At 43.3% G+C, this 20,916-nt stretch overlaps 2 protein-coding genes across 32 annotated transcripts; both read right to left on the reverse strand.

Annotated features, from left to right (window-relative positions):
• Positions 1-619: 619 nt before the first annotated feature.
• Positions 620-9,976, reverse strand: LOC118270039 (cytoplasmic polyadenylation element-binding protein 1-A). Of its 2 annotated transcripts, none has more exons than XM_035585481.2 (12): positions 9,849-9,976; positions 9,144-9,260; positions 6,315-6,445; positions 5,824-5,902; positions 5,325-5,493; positions 4,763-4,940; positions 4,203-4,395; positions 3,641-3,806; positions 3,117-3,244; positions 2,656-2,747; positions 2,090-2,250; positions 620-1,748 (listed from the first exon to the last, which is right to left on the reverse strand). In XM_035585481.2, exons 1-12 carry the CDS (start codon positions 9,864-9,866, stop codon positions 1,612-1,614), a joined length of 1,569 nt encoding a protein of 522 aa, XP_035441374.1. In that variant the 5' UTR covers positions 9,867-9,976; the 3' UTR covers positions 620-1,611. The 2 variants fall into 2 exon arrangements, with proteins under 2 accessions (XP_035441374.1, XP_035441375.1); XM_035585482.2 differs by having other exon boundaries at positions 5,325-5,490; positions 9,849-9,897.
• Positions 9,977-10,566: 590 nt separating this feature from the next.
• On the reverse strand, positions 10,567-20,783 carry LOC118269743 (nonsense-mediated mRNA decay factor SMG8). Of its 30 annotated transcripts, XM_035585014.2 has the most exons (13): positions 20,542-20,783; positions 19,986-20,281; positions 19,504-19,725; positions 18,860-19,109; positions 18,295-18,447; positions 18,137-18,211; positions 17,876-18,033; positions 17,230-17,433; positions 16,574-16,803; positions 16,189-16,405; positions 12,969-13,094; positions 12,539-12,767; positions 10,567-12,129 (listed from the first exon to the last, which is right to left on the reverse strand). In XM_035585014.2, exons 1-13 carry the CDS (start codon positions 20,677-20,679, stop codon positions 11,929-11,931), a joined length of 2,499 nt encoding a protein of 832 aa, XP_035440907.2. In that variant the 5' UTR covers positions 20,680-20,783; the 3' UTR covers positions 10,567-11,928. The 30 variants fall into 30 exon arrangements, with proteins under 30 accessions (XP_035440907.2, XP_050562791.1, XP_050562792.1 ...); XM_050706834.1 differs by lacking the exons at positions 10,567-12,129; positions 12,539-12,767; positions 12,969-13,094 and adding an exon at positions 13,103-13,191; XM_050706835.1 differs by lacking the exons at positions 10,567-12,129; positions 12,539-12,767; positions 12,969-13,094 and adding an exon at positions 13,200-13,288.
• Between the last annotated feature and the right edge of the window lie 133 nt (positions 20,784-20,916).

Below are 20,916 nucleotides of genomic sequence, written 5' to 3' on the forward strand. Positions count from 1 at the left end.
GAACTTTCATTTCGCGAATTCCCAGGGTGGTCCCTCAGTTCACCCACACATGCCTTCGGTGACCGACCTACGACCGACCTAATGTAAAAGCGCCATAATACTCATACGTCTATAATTAAAATTATAATTTATTTTTACATGGAAATTATATTATCATTGCTTTATTGCAATGGCATCTATTTGTAGAACAGTTTTTGTTGCAGCTGCATCTCACAAAACCTCAGGATTCGGCCATTTTTTATTTATTTTACTGTTTAGTCTAGGTCATATTAGTTTATACTAGAGTGCGTATAAGGCTAAGTTCATATGACCGCGCGGTAAGAGCATTCACATGAGTTTACCCTAGGCAAAACTAGTTTGTGCTAAAATCAGGTTTGTCCGGTAAGAAATATAAATCTATCTATTCACTAAAAAAATACCATTTTAGTGTACGCCTAATTACCTTTTTGTGTACGCCTATGTATAATGTAAATAAAATTAGGCACTCATTGTTTATAGCCTCATTCGTACTGTTGTATGAACTGAATTTATTCCCAAACAAGTGAAATGTTATAAATTCCCCAATTTAAATCAAGTGTAAATATGTGTTTAGAGGGAGTTATGAAATAATACAAAGAAGTTCGCAATAACAAGTATATTTTGTATAGTTAAAAATCAAACAAGCGATTCACATAAAATCAACATTTCGTATTGAACATCCTAGTATATTAAAACCATGATTATACATTTTAAAAGCCCGTTTAAAAAAGTTTAAAATCGCTACTACAGGGCTTACTAGGAGGCACATTTAAAATTTATTAAAATCACCTAATTCTAATAGGCACATACGTAAAATTTGTCTAAGGAACATTTCTACGCTGTTAGCGTATTACAATATATCAAATTGTTTGATAAAATTATCAACTAGGTATAACGGCATACCGTTACTTATATAATGCAAAAATAATCAGTACTTGATAAATAATAAACACGCCACAGTCGGGTTTAACTGACAAATGACATGTTTTTGATTATTCGTGTCTACAGATGTTCAATTTGTCGGCTTTACCCGACCGTGGCGTTCAAAGGGATACAATAATATCCAAATACAACAAAATATATAAAAAAGTGTAGACTTAATTTTTAAACAACCAAAAACAAGTCTACAAATTAGAAAATAGAAGTAAATATAAAAACAAAATTAACAATCAAATGCAATAATTGAGATCAATAATTGAGCTGTCGGTAAGTACTCGAATGCACGATAACACTCGTATTCAACTTTAAATTTATTCCAATTTATAAAGACAATGTTAATAATAATATACGAAGTTAAGTTCATTTTTATACTACGATATTAAAAATTAAACTGAACGAAATAAAACTAAAATACTGAAATAAAAACGGAGGTTATCGGAACGTTCGAGTATCTTACCGTAATGAATCAACAAACAAGCAGAATGTTGGCGAAGCGCCGAACTTAATAGCGGGTCGACAACAGCGGGCAGCAGCTACTGCAGGTCCGTGGCGTAACCGTGGCGTAATGTGATGCGGGCCGCGGCGTAATGTAATTCCGTGGCGTAATGTGGGCCGTGGCGTAACGTTGGCTCTGCAGGGCTGCGGCGCGGAGGACTAGTTGAGCCAGCTGGAGACTCCGCCCTCGGCCGCGTCGTCCCCGCCGCCCTCGGCCTCCTCGCTCAGTCCACTGCCGCCGCTGCCGGGCTCCTCGCTCGTACCGCTCGTACCGCTCGTCGCGGGAGACGGCGTACCTGTCGAAATAAACATGGGTAAGTTGTATGTACTCTGAATTCCAATTTATTTTTAGAATTTTGCTGCCTACCTAAGGCAGCAAAATTTCATTTGCTAACTGCAAGTGGAAATATTTGAAGACATGGTTAAGTAGAGACGTAATAGTCTAGGGCATTTCCTGGAGTCTGATAGTTTCATAAGTTTGAGAGATTATAGGAACTGACTATTCGAACTGCGAAAATGCAAATTATTACATGGTTATAGTCAGTAGAATTAGTTAACAGAGTGAGACGGGACAATTCTGACTACAAACTAAAGTTTGGGTAGACAACACGAGTAATGTAATGAATAGAGTACTCACTTTCGTTGGCATGTCCGTAGATGCCGTTATAGTTGTGGTGGTCGGGGTTGGAGTCCTGCGTGGGCAGGATGGCGCGGGGGCTGGCACTCTTGGAGTTGCGCATCAGTGGCTTGTGGTTGTCCGTCGAGTGCTGCCACGACCAACACGAACGGCAGAAGTACCTGGGACAGGAAATACAGGTTAGGTAACATTGCTAATAAATATTAGGATCCAACTCATTCATTAGTTGTAAACTAAAGCTATCAAAAAGCAAGAAACAGTTTGCTTTTGTCTAAATAAAGGATGTTACAAGTATCGTGTTCAATTCCCGCACGGAACAACTGATCGCCAAATATTCGTTTCGGCTCAGGGATATTGTCATTTGAAAATTATTATACGTTTACGTACGTGTAAACGCACCCAGGACAAAGGAGAAAATTATAGTGCGGATCAACTTTTTTTTAATCTAATAAAATAGGGGTTTCGCTTTATTTTTAAAAACTAGTATTATAAGAGAATTTAAATTGAGTAGGTATTATGTAAGGTATATTATTATTACTATAAGCAGTGAAATAATGTAAACTCACCCGAAACAAGTAGGTTCCCGACAGAAGTACGGTCCCTGCTGCAAGTTGCACACGGAGCACATCGAGTCCTCTAGGTAGGGGTTCACTTGTACCTAAAACAATTTATAGAAAGAATTAATATACTTAGTATAATAGTAAAATAATAGAAACAAAAATAAAGTTACTGTCTTATTACTTAACCTAGTCTTTAGCAATTGTTTCCGGAACAAAGTAATTTTCTCAAATATTATACGATATAACTGTCATAAGGCCATTGTGTGTAAATGTTATCAACGAAATGTTTAAAAACTGAAATAAACTTAATCAAAATAAGACCACAAACTTCAAAATCACACGACTCATTATCATTGAACTAATATTGATAATCAACCTTTACAATGTTGTCTAAGTAACGTGTTAAGGTAAAACACCCCCAAATAATATAGTCAACAAAGTCCAAAACAGCACGAGTTATTACATACCTTCTTAGTGAACTTGTCGGTGTGTATCTGCACGTAGGCGGCGGAGATGGCTCGCACGTACGAGCGCACGTTGTTGAACGTCACGCGGCCCGAGCCGATCGGGTACTTGTACTTGTCCGTGTCTATTCCTGGAATAAAACATTAAAATTAAATTATAAATGTAAAAAAGTAATGGTTTATTACTTTTTTTAATTGTTTTAAATGATTTATTGAGCTTAAAAATTAGTAAGGATGGCAATCCTACAATCTCATAAAGGCCAGACATGACAGGCCACGTGCCTATAAAGGCGCAAGGGTAACTTACTTTATACTTGGGCAGTAGCCCCAGTATCAAGTAAATCACTTATATTTATTTGGCAATCTAACTTATACCCCAAAAAAGTCATACCCCATAGTCTTACATTACCACTAGATTTGCCACTTTGCAATTGAACCCAACCAATGTGGTCTATAGTTTAAAACCTAAAATAATGACAAATGAATAATGCATTCCAATATCAATAGTAATACAATGACCAAATTACCTGCATAAACGACCCCGGAGAACAGGTCGTTCATGATGGTAGCGAGTGCGGAGGCCGAGAGCATGCCGTGCAGCGCGCCCACGAACACGGTCCGCGCCGGCTCCAGCCGGACCGAGCCCCCGCTCACCCAGTTGGAGTCCGACAGCGCCCACGGGATCACTTGCACCTGGCAACAAACCAAACTTATAAATACATGGTCAAATATTTCAATACAGATCTAGTAATTGCACCAATAAAAAAAAAGATGGAGAAGTTTATACACCATGACAAATATTTTATATCTGGAAACTGCGTAATAAATCAATGATATTGTTTGTTAAACGTGAGCGTCCACAGGCCCGCGTCGCACGCTTCGCACGTAACGGAATTTATTTTGTCTTGTATAGAAACTCATACACCTGCATCCACTGATCCGCGTCGTACGGTGATCGTCCGATCCGTCCAATGCGTGCCATGCGTGCGATGCGTACGATACGGACCTGTGGACGCTTACCATAAAAACCATTTTTATTTTCAATAATAAAAGCAAACTAGCTTTTAAAACTAAAACAAATATATGTACCTCCTTGCTCCTAGTCTTGCGGGAGCCGATGCGGTAGTACCAGTCGTTCCCGTCGCGGCGGCTGGCGGCCAGCAGCGCGCGCACGCGGCGCTCGCTCTCGAAGATGACGTACGCGAACCCGCGCGGGCACCCGCTGTCCGGGGCGCCCGACCCCCCCGCCGCCGGGGGGCGGTCGCGGCCTGGCCATTCCACGCTGGGAAATAGACGAATTGGTTAAAGTAAGTAAAAAAATGTGAGTAAGTCGTATTTTGACAGGAATGGAGTGACACCACGGCTCACAAAACGGGCGTGAAACAACGCTTTGAGTTGTGTTTTGCTGTGTGAGTGAGGTTGGAGACCCAATACGTCCCCTCTCCCCGATGCTATTTAGCTTGGGGATTTGGAAATTGGCAATTAGCTAGATGCTTCTAGCTCACACAGCTATAATATGCCTATCCCTAACTAAAATGTCAGTAACGCACTTTAACTCTGGTGCTGCGGGTGTACATGGACAGCGCCGTTTGTTTACCATGTCGCCGTCCTATCACAAAAAAGTTAAAATAGACAAACTAGTGACTCACCGTATAGGCTGAAAATGCTTCAGGGTCTGCATGAGCGAGGCTTCGTTGATGTCCCACGGCAGCCCGCCCAGGAACACTTTCGAGCTGAACCCCCCCGTGGGGTACACGCAGCGCGGGGGCAACTTCCCCCCCCAGCGCAACACCTCGCTCCCGTTGCGGCCATTCGATACCACTCCGCCTGCAAACAGTCCTGGATGATATTGCTATTGTCTTCTAGAAAAGAAGACATTTGGGGTAGTCATTGTAATCGGGTACATTTTATTGAAGACATTTTATCTACTCGGTGCAAAAATCTTCAAATGACAGACCATTTGCAAAGTTAGGGCTTTTACAAATATTTTAACCGAATAGCTATTGCTAGAAACCAAGGTAGCGGCGGTATCTTGCGCATTGATATATTAAAACCACTACAGCAGTCATGTAGCATACAAGGACTAGAAACGTTCAAATATTCAGACTAAATTAGATTTTTTTATGGGACAAGCCCGCCAGAAACTCCCATACCGCGGCAACTCCTTTAAGCCAAGACACAAACATGAAAATACCTAAACTAGATACTTACAAAAAGAAGCCCGCCTGGGCAGCATAGACCCGCGATGTTCCCTGGAGTTCTGCTCGTTCCACGGCTCATCCTTGTCGACCCCGTACATGCCTTCGAAGCGCTCCAGTCGGTCACAGCCGAGCGACACAGGCGGCAGCGACACCGACGCGGTGGGCATCGCCAGGGCCTTCTGAAACACGCACTTACTGTACCTCTGGAGATACACATACCTACAAAACTATTTGATTCATATTAAAATACTATTATTAATATGATGCTTGTGTTTATAATACTTATAATGTAATATGAATATGAGAAACAATACAAATCGTAAGGAGGCACCGGTCAAATGTAAAAAAAAAATTATAGGCCAAGCTTCCCAACAGCTACTACACTATTTTTAGGCGTTAGATTCTCAGTCAAAATTAAAGTCTTAAATACCTGAACATCGAAAAAAGCCATCTAACTTAGAACTGCAAGCAACTACCACAACAAAATTACAAACGAAAAGAGTACTTACTAAAGAGGCCACAAGATCGGTAATGCCTTGTTCGGAGGTGCACTCCTCGGACCAGAGGCTGCCTGGCTGCGCGCTTTCACTGGAACAAGCGTACTTAGTGCTAATTACTTCATTAAAGTACACTAGGCTACTTAGAACGTTCACCCACGCGACGCATTAAGGTACGCAAGTTTTTAATTAGTATTAATGGACGCCGCTACTACACTTACCAAAGAAAAATTGTGCTTTCAACGCGGATAGTAATGTTTACACTGTTTAGTTTTCTGAATACAAATAAAGTTCTACATTTTATATATCAGTTGCCTGTAAGCTAACGACTTAATCATTTAAATTTTTGTACTACAAGTATATCACTCATAAGGATACGATCATTTTTAGATATTGCAACTTTTACAGTTTGTTTTACGAAACATTCAAAACTAAGGGATTTAGAAATTTTATATAGAGGTTAGTGGGTCGTCTTTTTGTAGATAGTCTTGATTTTTACATACCTGTAACTAGTGAAGGCCGTGGGATGTCTAGGCGGGAAGCAGGCGGGCGGTACGAGCGCTCGCGGCGTCTGCGCAGCCTCTGGGCTGCTAGGCTCCTCCTCCCAGCGCCAACCGTTGTCACCTCCACACTCCTGCGCAAATACACTCGCTTAGCAGACGTCACTTGTACCATCGGGAGGATAGAATTTAAGCCACTTATTACTTTGTTAGATCTATGGTCAAAATTCTAGCTTCAGGTGCAAAATCTAACAAAAGATAAGTTATTGTAATCAATCTACAGGAAATGACATTATGTAGTATTTTATATTTAGCAGGCACAACATTTTCAGTCACTAATTTAGTTTCGATAACTTCTTAAGCTTAAAACAATAACTACAGTTAATTTGTCTATTTAACGAAACTCTGAAACAAAGAAAAGACGTCCAGAGTCGGCAACATTTACTTAACCCTTCTTTACTTCATTAATGACTAGACAAATGAATCTGTTTGTGCGACCCAATTCACTGCTCTAGAGGCACTTCAGAGTACTAAACTTAGGCACAGACAAAACTAAAAGGTTTATTCAAAGCTTTTTCCAAAATCTATAGAAACGAACGTCCCAGTTATGATATAAATTATTAAATACAATTCCCGAAACACCCAATGCCGCGTAACCGCATAATATACGAGGACCGCAGCATCGGATATCCCATAAAATAAGATTTGTTTCCCGATGTGTTCCCAACAAGTTTCCATGTTTTACTACCAACTTATTCAATAGACCAACTAAAAGCTTTGCTTTATCCGCAACTGAAGATCGCTGCGTTACTGGAAATATGTTAACTTTAGAGTTTAGTATAATAAAGGTATCGATATAGGATCTAAATTGAATTGTTTGGTTAGCAAGCGATAGGTAATCTAAGTTCAGAAAAGTATTAGATAAAATGGTCTATCTTGGAAGCAGTCAAACGCAGCAAGTGGGCAAAGCTAATAAGCATGAAAAACCGGGTATCTGTATCCAAGATAGTTTTCCGGGTCGCGAGCGCGAGCCGATTAAACGCGAGAGCCTTGGCATGAGCCTACACAAATAATATTATATTGCCAGATGCATGCCAATAGCCGGCGATACCGGCAGACGCCTGCCAAGTGCGCGATTGCTAACTTGCTCCACAATATTGGAGGGTATGTTGTGACGCGCGCCTCTTGCCGCGGAACACTGGCACGACACGATTACTTTAAGCTTCGTCTAAGAATTAAAACAGGATACTACTGTGTTCCATAATGGTACCGCGGTCTAATAATAACAAAGCGAACTTTAATTTCAACAAAGTAGTAGTAAACGGGCACCAGTACGTGCATCAATGTGTTAATTAATTACAACAATTACACGAAAAAGTAATTTCAAGTTACATGTCCATTTTCCAAATACATATCTGTTCTAATCACGGTAATGCATTTGACCGGAATCGATAAAATAACTCACTGGAAAATATTCAACCCTCGAGTCGTGTCATACGCGCCCGGACCCGAATAGTACATTACTAAATGGAGAAGATTCAGCATCTATTCACGTCGCAACCGATAAATAACGGGAAGTGAAAATAGTTTTAAACTTCTCAAAATTTCGCTGCAAGTGGGTAATGAAATATTCATGGAGACGTCGATAGTCCTCACTGTAGAGGACCCAAATATTGATATGCCGCAAATAGACGAAGCTTGCAAATAGTTTAAATATGAATCTGCTTAGTGCAAGGTCAAATATGACTGCAGACAAATGGGGTTGTAAATCAAAGTCCCGAATTGTGTATAGTTCATAGAAGCTATTAAGCGAGCCATAAAATGTACGCATCTCATATAGACGGGGTGAGATAGGGAATCCTCGGATGCCGGCTAATGCAAGTGCAGTAACCCAAGCGATCCGGGCCGCATTATTTGGCACGGCCGGCCCATTAATACGGGCCACTGTTGGCACCAATCTCGGCTAACATTAACTGGCATCAAACCGGATGTCGTACGGTACATTATGAACAGACAATAAAACCTACGGAGTGCTCTGTACTTAAAATTTGATTTAAGCTCTTGGCGCTGCATGAATATAACAATATGATACATGTTGCGATACTTGCATACGAGCGTCTTGGCGCCCAACATGGGGCCGCTACGCTCTTGTTCCATTCTTAAAAATTGGCAGTTAAACGCGTTTTTAGACGTTAAGCAAATAAAAACTAGTGTGGGATTACATTTTGTGGGTAGAAGTTAATACTAGACATTGTCCTTGAATGCGGGATGAGGTATTGGTTTGAGGGTAGTTTGCATACCAAAATTTTTATTAGTTTTGTATCGATTAAAAAACTATAAAACCGGGTATCGGGTAGAAGTAAAAAGAGGAAACAAGAAATTGAAAGTAAAAACAAAACTCCAAGCATAGATACTAAATACTCACATAGTCAAAAAACCGATGTCTAAACTGTCGGAACTGACGAGAGCAGCGTGTAACAAAAGTGAGGGTAAATGAAGTTAACTTACACAACAGTAATTCCCGCGCGAACTTTTTAAAACTTAACGATTCTTGAACCGTAGCATGGAGGTACAAAAAACGCAAGAAGGTACCCAAATTTTATATTTTTATGAAAATTGGAAAATTAACGACCATGGTAGAAAAACTACAATCCACGAATTTAAATAGCCACATATTGCAATGTGATCATAAAAAATGTGACCATCGAAAATTGTTTAGAAACCAAGTAACATTCTCGAGTAGTTTTATTTCATACTAATCAACGGTATATATACACATTTCATAAACAGCATCGATAAATACATGAATAAATAATATAAAGAAGTACTCACACTGTTGCGGTGTGCGACGGGCGTGGATGCAGGCTCGGATAGCTGCGTGGTGTCGAGACCCAGGAAGTCAGCCAGGGTACGGTGCTCCTCGGAGCCGCCGCCACCCCGGCTAGTGTCCTGTAGAAAAAAACTTTTGTAAAATGTGAAGGTAGGCAATATACTGTTTTATCAGTTAAAGAGTATCATCACAACCATCGCGGGCTTTTCGAAAACTGTCGATAAATAATCCCAACTAACAACTTTGTCTAGCCCAAAACATTTTGGCGGTATTAATAACAATCACTACCAGCAGGGCAACCGGTACGAAAAAAAACAAATTCTACATGAGGACAGCTTTTAAAAATTTTAAATCCTTTATCGTATGATAAGACCAATAAAAATATTGAAATGAGGGTAGTTTGCAATCAACGCAACATAGCCGAAATTTACACTAGCAGATTTTACGCCGTAGACGAGGGTAGAACTATTATATAGGCAATAAACTGAACTAAATTGGCAGCCAGTAGATTAATTTATATGCCATAGAAAGTTCAGGATCGAGAACTTAACTGGGTGACCCAGGCTAAATAAAATACGAAACCAATCGGACCGGGTCAAATATTTTTAGAAACGTTCAATAATTCCAGCTAAAAGGCACAGAGAATAGAAGTAGATATGACAAATATAAAGTAAATAATAGAAAACATTAAAAAAAGAAAAGTTCACCTGGTGTAGAAGCGGCATATGTGCCGCTAAAAAAGTTTCAAAGTTCCGATGTATTCTAGGGCGAGTCGAACAGAGTTCCAGGCCAGGTTGTTTGCGCGACGGCGGCGCACAGAAGACTGAACCAGAGAGAGCGCGCTTCCAAGCAGGAAGCCGTACCCACCCCACCTCCGCCCCTACCACCCACTCACTGACATCACAAGCCACGCCCACTATACTTTACTCTTTATTCAATTTCGATACAAAAAAATCTAAACTTAATTTCAAATGATACTCAAAAGTATTTCTCTAATTTTGCTCTAAAAGAAAATGTACAATTATTTCTCCTAGTGAAGATAATATTATTTGTATTTAGAACGGATTTGCGCGCGCAAGATGGCGGCGGTGAGCACGTGGTTTGCTACGTCATGCGCATGTGTGGTGAAGTCAAATGCAATACAATTAAATATTTAAGCCAGTTTATTTTTAAAACAATTAAATTGATGTGTTTTATGATATTTGTAATACTTTAGGCAAAAACAAACAGCAGAAAATATACGTTATTTTAAATAAAAATTAACGCATGTACTTTTTAGTAACACGTTTGCCGTTTTCACGGAATGCTTTAACTTAATAAATTCTAAAATAAATTAAGATAATTACTGAGAATAAGTAAATGGTCTAAAACCAAAATAAAATGCACTTATGAATTAAAGGACAGTCAATGTACAATAAAACACAATTTCCAAGACAAAAATATTTATTTGCAATCTGTATTCAAACAAAAGTAACATCCATCGGTTGTTTTATTTATTTTAAATGCACAGCTTACTTTATTTACTGGAATAATATTTTTATAATAATTTAAGACTATTTTATTACAATAGTCACGTCAATAATTCACATATACTAGCTTATAGCCCGCGGTTTTCATTACAAAAAGGGAGCGGGATAAAAAATATATAATAATTCGAAATTCCATTACATTTTCAGTCATTCTTTTTCATCTCATTTATTTAGGTTATTATAGTTCACCATCTAACTCGATAGATGGCGTTGTTACACATTTCTTTATTTTACCTTTTTTTTCAAGTAAATACAACTTCCCGATTCATATTTTTGAACGTTTAGCGCAACCGTTACATTCTTTTTTTTATATCCATAAAATTTATAAATAACGACACACATAAGAAACTTGTTAGGACGCATATATTATCATTTATTTAACTATTACTTTTAATTTTAATAAAAATAAAACTATATTTCTTCCATTTTATGACTAGTTTCTGTTTAATTATAAAATGTTTTATTAAATACATCGATATTCGATATCGGCACCCATTCCTACAATGTAGTCTGTAGTGCATACATTTGTGGAAACTAGACTATATCTAGATTGTTATAAGGTTTATTTATCGCTGGCATTGAGACAATGTTTAGTTTTTTTATTATTTATATTAGTTCTTCCCTCAGTATTTATTATACTTTTGTTGCCTGTTGTGATTTTTGGTAATAAAGTCATAATAGTTATGTTAGTTTTTTACTGAATGATTATTTATCGATACTAGACATAGAGCTACATATTATAGACAACAATTCAGACGTGTTTGTCCTGCTCTTTCGGTAAAACTACTAATTTCAGAGAGGTTGAGATATTTTTTTAATTTGTGTAATAGGTCTATTAGTGATTAACTAGACGTATTCGACACACAGCTATATATATTTTCATGTATATCGGTTGCTATTTATTTATTAAATTTACTTATTTTTGGAGATTTCTAGAAATATTTATTTGCAAATCTTAGACATTTATTTATTGTAGACAACATCAATTCTCTTGCTAAATGGTACAAAAACATCTAGTAAATTGTATTTCAATTAATTAGTTTTTTTTATCTACCAACTAACACTGATAGAAACGTCAAAAACGCACTTCTGCAACATAAATATCATTATGAACTCTATGTAAAAGTCAGTAAGGTCCAAAATTGAATTACAAGCCTTGTTCGGTGTCGTTCAGTTGGTTGGATTGCTTCATTCGTTGCGCTCTTCGTTTGGCTGTCTTTGAGAGTTTTTTCGGGGTCTTCTGGGCCCAGGGGTTGTGTTAGTCCTGTAGGCCGAAGAGTGGGGCTATGATGGTGCCTGGCTGGAGGGGGGCTCCGGGCCTGGGCCGCGGGAGGCAGCCCCTCTCGTCCGAGTACATGTATGGGAGGCGCAGCACCCAGTACGCTGAGGCTGACAACTTGATGGGTGGGGAGCCCGCCGGTTGCGGGACGAAGATCGGTCCTCCTGGTGTTGGTTGGACCTGGAATTTAAGTGATTTGTGCTTTAGCTCAAAAATATACGTAATTTCACGATCAGTTCTTGGGACATACATGACATACATTGTGAAAAGTGGGTGTACATTGCACAGTGGCATAATTGCCGTAATGCGTACCTCTGCCTACCCCTTTCGGGGTAAAAGGCGTGACGATATTGATTTTAAGCTCAGGTATAGGTAGGCTAAGATGCACAAAAATGTCAAATCTGGTCAGTTAGAATAAAATGGCACGACTAAAAAGCTTCATTCGTTCATTCATTCATCTGTAAGAATACTTGGAGTGTATCGGTACTCAGCACTCTCATGGAAGTAGTCTATAGATTTAACTGGTAGATAGTTAACACAAATTACATTCTATTTTCCAATATGTGAAGTTGGCCATTAAAGTGATTACCTTAGGGTCTAGAGTGACGTGTACGGGCGCCTTAGGCGTGACGACGTGTAGGCGCGTGAGTTGCGCCAGCGAGGCGGCGGGGGGCGCGGGCGCGGGCGCGGCGCGGCACACGCAGGGCGTGTACAGCGGCATGTCCGCGCCCGCCAGCCGCGCCCCCGCCGCGCCCGCCTCGCGCCCCAGCGCGCCCCCGCCGCCCGACACCACCGTGTCCGGGGACGACATCATGAACCTACGGACGTCCACCGTACGAAATTTATACACGAAATTCATTTTAAAAATTAAATCACTATAAAAATATGAACTCTTAGCGTAACTGGAAACCAGTTGACTTTAATTACCAAACAGTTACCGTTAAAATAATTAATTAATTGAATAATCATGTCTCTTGAAAGTTATAATACAAAGAAGTATAGAGTGAATGCAAGTTTACCTGTGACCCCTAGGGCACTCGTACTCGAATCCGATGAATATCTTGACCGTGAGGTGATGGTGCGGTGCGATCTTGCCGCGGCCGCGAGTGGGGCCCGACACCCGCCACCCGCTCATTGACTCCAGCCTGTAGCCGACCACTACTGTTACTATACACTCTCTATAATATCTTGCCGCGGCCGCGAGTGGGGCCCGACACCCGCCACCCGCTCATTGACTCCAGCCTGTAGCCGACCACTACTGTTACTATACACTCTCTATAATATCTTGCCGCGGCCGCGAGTGGGGCCCGACACCCGCCACCCGCTCATTGACTCCAGCCTGTAGCCGACCACTACTGTTACTATACACTCTCTATAATATCTTGCCGCGGCCGCGAGTGGGGCCCGACACCCGCCACCCGCTCATTGACTCCAGCCTGTAGCCGACCACTACTGTTACTATACACTCTCTATAATATCTTGCCGCGGCCGCGAGTGGGGCCCGACACCCGCCACCCGCTCATTGACTCCAGCCTGTAGCCGACCACTACTGTTACTATACACTCTCTATAATATCTTGCCGCGGCCGCGAGTGGGGCCCGACACCCGCCACCCGCTCATTGACTCCAGCCTGTAGCCGACCACTACTGTTACTATACACTCTCTATAATATCTTGCCGCGGCCGCGAGTGGGGCCCGACACCCGCCACCCGCTCATTGACTCCAGCCTGTAGCCGACCACTACTGTTACTATACACTCTCTATAATATCTTGCCGCGGCCGCGAGTGGGGCCCGACACCCGCCACCCGCTCATTGACTCCAGCCTGTAGCCGACCACTACTGTTACTATACACTCTCTATAATATCTTGCCGCGGCCGCGAGTGGGGCCCGACACCCGCCACCCGCTCATTGACTCCAGCCTGTAGCCGACCACTACTGTTACTATACACTCTCTATAATATCTTGCCGCGGCCGCGAGTGGGGCCCGACACCCGCCACCCGCTCATTGACTCCAGCCTGTAGCCGACCACTACTGTTACTATACACTCTCTATAATATCTTGCCGCGGCCGCGAGTGGGGCCCGACACCCGCCACCCGCTCATTGACTCCAGCCTGTAGCCGACCACTACTGTTACTATACACTCTCTATAATATCTTGCCGCGGCCGCGAGTGGGGCCCGACACCCGCCACCCGCTCATTGACTCCAGCCTGTAGCCGACCACTACTGTTACTATACACTCTCTATAATATCTTGCCGCGGCCGCGAGTGGGGCCCGACACCCGCCACCCGCTCATTGACTCCAGCCTGTAGCCGACCACTACTGTTACTATACACTCTCTATAATATCTTGCCGCGGCCGCGAGTGGGGCCCGACACCCGCCACCCGCTCATTGACTCCAGCCTGTAGCCGACCACTACTGTTACTATACACTCTCTATAATATCTTGCCGCGGCCGCGAGTGGGGCCCGACACCCGCCACCCGCTCATTGACTCCAGCCTGTAGCCGACCACTACTGTTACTATACACTCTCTATAATATCTTGCCGCGGCCGCGAGTGGGGCCCGACACCCGCCACCCGCTCATTGACTCCAGCCTGTAGCCGACCACTACTGTTACTATACACTCTCTATAATATCTTGCCGCGGCCGCGAGTGGGGCCCGACACCCGCCACCCGCTCATTGACTCCAGCCTGTAGCCGACCACTACTGTTACTATACACTCTCTATAATATCTTGCCGCGGCCGCGAGTGGGGCCCGACACCCGCCACCCGCTCATTGACTCCAGCCTGTAGCCGACCACTACTGTTACTATACACTCTCTATAATATCTTGCCGCGGCCGCGAGTGGGGCCCGACACCCGCCACCCGCTCATTGACTCCAGCCTGTAGCCGACCACTACTGTTACTATACACTCTCTATAATATCTTGCCGCGGCCGCGAGTGGGGCCCGACACCCGCCACCCGCTCATTGACTCCAGCCTGTAGCCGACCACTACTGTTACTATACACTCTCTATAATATCTTGCCGCGGCCGCGAGTGGGGCCCGACACCCGCCACCCGCTCATTGACTCCAGCCTGTAGCCGACCACTACTGTTACTATACACTCTCTATAATATCTTGCCGCGGCCGCGAGTGGGGCCCGACACCCGCCACCCGCTCATTGACTCCAGCCTGTAGCCGACCACTACTGTTACTATACACTCTCTATAATATCTTGCCGCGGCCGCGAGTGGGGCCCGACACCCGCCACCCGCTCATTGACTCCAGCCTGTAGCCGACCACTACTGTTACTATACACTCTCTATAATATCTTGCCGCGGCCGCGAGTGGGGCCCGACACCCGCCACCCGCTCATTGACTCCAGCCTGTAGCCGACCACTACTGTTACTATACACTCTCTATAATATCTTGCCGCGGCCGCGAGTGGGGCCCGACACCCGCCACCCGCTCATTGACTCCAGCCTGTAGCCGACCACTACTGTTACTATACACTCTCTATAATATCTTGCCGCGGCCGCGAGTGGGGCCCGACACCCGCCACCCGCTCATTGACTCCAGCCTGTAGCCGACCACTACTGTTACTATACACTCTCTATAATATCTTGCCGCGGCCGCGAGTGGGGCCCGACACCCGCCACCCGCTCATTGACTCCAGCCTGTAGCCGACCACTACTGTTACTATACACTCTCTATAATATCTTGCCGCGGCCGCGAGTGGGGCCCGACACCCGCCACCCGCTCATTGACTCCAGCCTGTAGCCGACCACTACTGTTACTATACACTCTCTATAATATCTTGCCGCGGCCGCGAGTGGGGCCCGACACCCGCCACCCGCTCATTGACTCCAGCCTGTAGCCGACCACTACTGTTACTATACACTCTCTATAATATCTTGCCGCGGCCGCGAGTGGGGCCCGACACCCGCCACCCGCTCATTGACTCCAGCCTGTAGCCGACCACTACTGTTACTATACACTCTCTATAATATCTTGCTGTCTTGCTCTTCCCGCGGGCGTTGAAACATTTAACAGAGACGACCAAAATGCTTCGTGCGTATACATGGAATATTTATTATAATTCGTAGTGTTTTGCCATTAGTGTGAAATGAACTAGGGGGATTTAAGTTGTACAGTTACCTACGACATAATATTTATAGGGTAGCTGATAGTTGGTGTAGCAGGAAGCCGGGCTACAAGCGTTCCGTAAGTATAATGCAAGCTACAGTACCTTACGGCGCAGTCCCAGGGCAGCAGATAGTTGGTGTGTGGCAGGAAGCCGGGCTGCAGGTGCTCGGGCAGGCCCAGCGCGTGCGAGTACAGGCTGGACGCGCCCAGGCACACCAGCGACCAGCTCGCGAAGGCCGGCAGCAGCCCCGCCGGGCTGCCCAGGTGCAGCATGCCTGGCAGGTACTCCGTCGTCGATGGCTGGCGACTCATTATCTTTTCTGAGGACAAAACGTTTCATGTAAGCTTTAAACAAAATAATTCAGTCAATGAACTGATTGCGCAAAATGCGCACTTTGCGCAAAACCTTTTTGCGAAAGTCGATCAAGCAAGCGTATAAATAATTAAGTTTGAGATGAACAGTTGAAATCAGTAGAGAGTATAGTTACCAGTCGCGGCATCGCCTCTAACGGGCACGACGTATCGGTCCGAGTCGTGCGACTTGTCGTCGTCTTCCTCGTCGTGCGCGGAGCCGGGCGACAGCGCGTCGGGCGCGGACCAGTTGTTGTCGGGCGACGCGGCCGACGCGGCCGACGCGGGCGACACGCCCGACCCCGCCGGCGACCGACGCGGCGCCGAGCGTTCTGCGGCTTCCTCCGCTTCCTTTAGGGCCGCCGCTCTACAGATATATTGATGTTACTTAGGATTATGTTAAGAATATAAAACGGTTAAACAATACTCACATGTTTACATGCACGCAACTTTGGTATTTGCACATTTCTCAACTTTTCTTTATGAACAAAATTAATCGACGGATGAAGTGGCTATGACATCTATCTCAATTTAAAAAAGTGGTAGATGAAACAAGATTATAAGTTAGCCTATCATACTAGTGATTTGCGAGAGGCTACGAGGGCGAGACAGGCGCGCACTGAATGCGCCGCATGTTTGTAGTAAGTCAATGACAAACATGGCGTCTACTTTGCTATTCGTAATCTCATTCGTAAATTCGCTGCGCCTGCGTCGCGTGTTCGTTGCGTTTCCGATCCGCTTTGTGGACGCTCGCCATCTGATATGATAAGGTTCTGAGTCGAAAGGTACTTACTTGTAAGAGGGCGTAGAGGGCTGGAAGACGGGGAAGTCGATGGTCTGCAGAGTGGGGCAGACGCCGCACTCCTCGGCGGCCTCCGTGTAGAAGGTGCAGTTGGCGCGCCGCAGCGAGTACGGGTCCTCGCGGGACCACTTGCAGCGCCCGCAGTTGCACGCCGATATGTAGCGCACGCCCGACGAGTGCTCCTTGCTACTGTCACTGCAACCGACAACTGCATTGTATACCTACTCTATAATAATCAGTGATCATATTTGCCTAAAGTTTATTTTTGGTTAGAAAATTATGAAAGCGGCTTCTTAAAACATATTTTTTGCAATATAAATCCCGGGATTTCAGAAAATTCGGGAATGCGAAACTAATCTATATATATAATTAATACAGTAAATTTCTTGAATCCGAAATCACAGGACTTTTTCGACACAAAAGTGCATTCCATAATATTATCCCACACCTTAAACTAGATAAATATAATTCCTACACCCGATTTGATACCATAGTAAAAAAAACTAAATTTGATGAATCCGAAATTCCGGGATTTTTCGATACAAAAGTGCATTCCATATTAACCAACACTTTAATTTTAGGCAAATATAATCCGATCACTGATATAATACAGTACACTTGCAGTAGGTAGACTTACTGCTCGGGCTCGATGCAGACGTGGCCCGTTAGAGAGAGTGCCTCGCACAGGCTGCGCGTGCGCCAGATGGCGGTGCAGGCGGCGCTGAGCCGGGCGCGGGCCCCGCGGGCTAGCGGACCCCGCGCCATGCTGTCCAGCACGCCCAGTGCTAAACTAACCTAGAATATATATTATATTAGGGTTATTTGGCAAAATAACTTTTATTGCCTTTACATAAGGCTCTAAATTCAGTGTTCTGTTACCTATAGTCTATGGACTAACCTTATGTGCATGATGTTGGCTGGAGTAATGAGCAGGTAAACCTTCCGCGTATGATGCCTGTGCTATAGGCAACACCTGTAGAACAAAGAATATACTTCTGTACTTTCACATATATACTTTATAAGCTTCTAAAACTAAATTGAAATATAATATGTTACCTTGGCGCATCTGGCTTGGGAGAATCGTACGTCAGTGGCGAGTGCGTCGTATAGTGCTAGGGAGGCGGGCTCGTCCTGCGCCCGCGCAACTGGCGCCAGGTACACTGCCGACAGCGCCTGCGCAGCCGCACGCCATGCTGGAGCACTCGGTAGCTGCAGGATATAATGGTGGAACATTTTTGAAATGGAATTTGGGAATCATTGTAGTAAGCTTTAAGTTGAGTGAAGGATGGAATAGCTAGGTATGGTTGTAATAATAAGACTGGGGCTACCCTCAAAGTAATAAAGAGATGGGGAGGTTTTTAGTCAGTAAGAGACGTCTCTCAGCTAGATGATGATGATGATGTACTTCCTAAAAGAAAATTTTGCTCACCAGCTGGCGGAGTATGGATCTCTCGTATTTTCGTCTAATATAATTTCCGAGTGCCACATCATTGAACATTCAAATATTGACAGCTACAGTAATTGGACAAACTATCATCTTGTTAGATAAGCGCCGTTTAGTGCGCACCCCCGTAAATCAGTTACGCGAATAAGCCCTCTATTTATTCTAAACCGCACTCACCTCAAAGAACGACGTGCTCATAGCATATTTCCCGACGTTATCATCGAATCCTTCTCCGAAGGCCATGTCTATGTGCGTCTGTAGGAACTGGCGGAAGGTGGGACGCGGCGGCGGAGTGTCCGGTATCGAGTTGCATCGCGCGACCAAACCACGGACCAGTGCGCTCACTTCGCGCGCACTCGTGCTCTCTTCGTCACCGCTTATGTATACAAACTCTTCGTTCTTTGGTATCGCGAACAGGGACTTGGCACTGAAAGGAATGATTATTTAGAGTCAAAGTCTAAGTATCTTTATTGTAAGTTATATGGGTATACATATGTAATTTATATCATGTTTGGTTTACTAGTTACTAGACTGTTTCTTTAATGATTAGGTTACACCTCGTCTTCATCAGGTCTACCTACTACTAGCGCTTTTCAACGGCCGGTATATGTTTATTTCCGGTAAATCCACTAGGTAGTCCGCAGCTTCAGATCAACCTAATTCTCTTTGGCAACGAATATTATGAACAAAATCGCGTGTTACCGACATTACTACTTTGAACACGTTACAGTGAGCATGTATTTTGTGTGTAATGTTAACTAGTATGATGCTTTAACAATCATTAAAATGCAATGATGAAATAACACATTTAAGAGCCTCACCAAACATTGGTAATAATCCGGGCTTTCCTAAGTATGAAGTACAATTGATCCTCCACAGCATGTTCTAATCTCTTCAGTGCAGCCGGTACCTTCTTCACAGGGTTGGGGGCGCGGCGGAAGTGGAACAGCAGGCGAGGGCAACAACACCGCCCGTGTGACTCCCACGCACCCGTCGCTTTTATGTTCAGTAACGCTTCTGTACTGCGCCCTATTTGTTCTGTTCTGCAAGTTAGAAGAATAGCTATGAAAGAATGTATCTACAAAATAATTGAAAAGTGATGGTTTTTACAAATCTGTCCCATCCTTCACTTATGTCACTGCTTTTATGGAAATTAGATAACAAATTCATAAATATGTTTGTAAATAAAAAACATTAGTAAAAATAATACATTAATTATGTGGAAGGAGGGTAGAGACACCTTTGCCCTACAGCAGACGATTATGGCTGAAATCTAAATCTAAAAACCATTAATAAATCTTACCTATAAGCATCAATAGCTTTAAACAGCTGCAGGTATCCGAGATCAAACACTGATGTTGGAGAAGACAGAACAACAATGTGACACAAGTGGAACAGCAGAGCTATAGCCTTGCAGGACTCTGCAGCCAGCTCTCCTGAGGCCACCAACCAGTTTGCGGCATCAGCCTCCTGGTCTTCACTCTCAGCCTCCTCATTTAGAGAAGCTGCGAGGGTTGTCAGTCTTTTTGTGTCAAGGTATGTTACAGCGTGTAAGTAGAGGATGGAGCGACGTTCATCCCAGTGACATTCTATTCCGTTCTGTGGACAATGTTTTTCAAAAATGGGTTATTGTTTCTTTTCTTTTATTTAATTAATCTATGAAAAAACCAACATCTTTTTTCGTTCTACAACTCTAAAATATGGGCAAAAAATTGTTATATCTTAAATAATAATAAAAAATATCACATACTAATGTTTTCAATAAAATTTATTAATTAAGCTAGTAAAGCTAGGGCATTTTTTATCAATAATTATTTTATTTTTAATAATATATAATAAAAATGTTGGTAGAAGCTTACTTCTGCGGATTGTGCGGAGGGTACAAGTGGGGTTGCTTTGTTTGGGTACCGATACGGCGACTTCCCAATAACGCCGACCACCACGATACGTTTCTTCTTGGAGAACTCCGGGATATCGGTTATTGGAAACACGTTCATCGTGCTAGTTTCATTACAATTCGCAAGTAAAATGCAATATTTTGGCAATGTTTACCAAATACTCGTACACTCGTATAGCTTAACGTTTTGTTTTGACTTTGACAGCCGAAATCGGTCTCACGATTTATTTTTTGCTTTTAATGAACCTTGATATTGAGATAATATTTTCTCAATAATTATTGAAAACGATGCCATATTTATGTTGGATTTTCTATTATTGTTGTTGGACACAATATT

This window comes from Spodoptera frugiperda, chromosome 30 (assembly GCF_023101765.2).
Source record: "Spodoptera frugiperda isolate SF20-4 chromosome 30, AGI-APGP_CSIRO_Sfru_2.0, whole genome shotgun sequence".
NCBI lineage: Eukaryota > Metazoa > Arthropoda > Insecta > Lepidoptera > Noctuidae > Spodoptera > Spodoptera frugiperda.

Excerpts from the sequence above, each read along its gene's own strand:
- LOC118270039 (XM_035585481.2), bottom strand. Across the intron at positions 6,446-9,143 it reads CCGTCGCACACCGCAACAGT|GAGTGTGGAGGTGACAACGG; the intron begins GTGAGTACTTCT and ends GTATTTGCGCAG. Across the intron at positions 4,396-4,762 it reads AAGCATTTTCAGCCTATACG|CGTGGAATGGCCAGGCCGCG; the intron begins GTGAGTCACTAG and ends TCTATTTCCCAG.
- LOC118269743 (XM_035585014.2), bottom strand. The coding sequence starts at position 20,679 with ATGAACGTGTTTCCAATAACCGATATCCCGGAGTTCTCCAAGAAGAAA. Across the intron at positions 20,282-20,541 it reads CCTCCGCACAATCCGCAGAA|AACGGAATAGAATGTCACTG; the intron begins GTAAGCTTCTAC and ends CATTGTCCACAG. Across the intron at positions 17,434-17,875 it reads GTCTGCATCGAGCCCGAGCA|TGACAGTAGCAAGGAGCACT; the intron begins GTAAGTCTACCT and ends TGTCGGTTGCAG.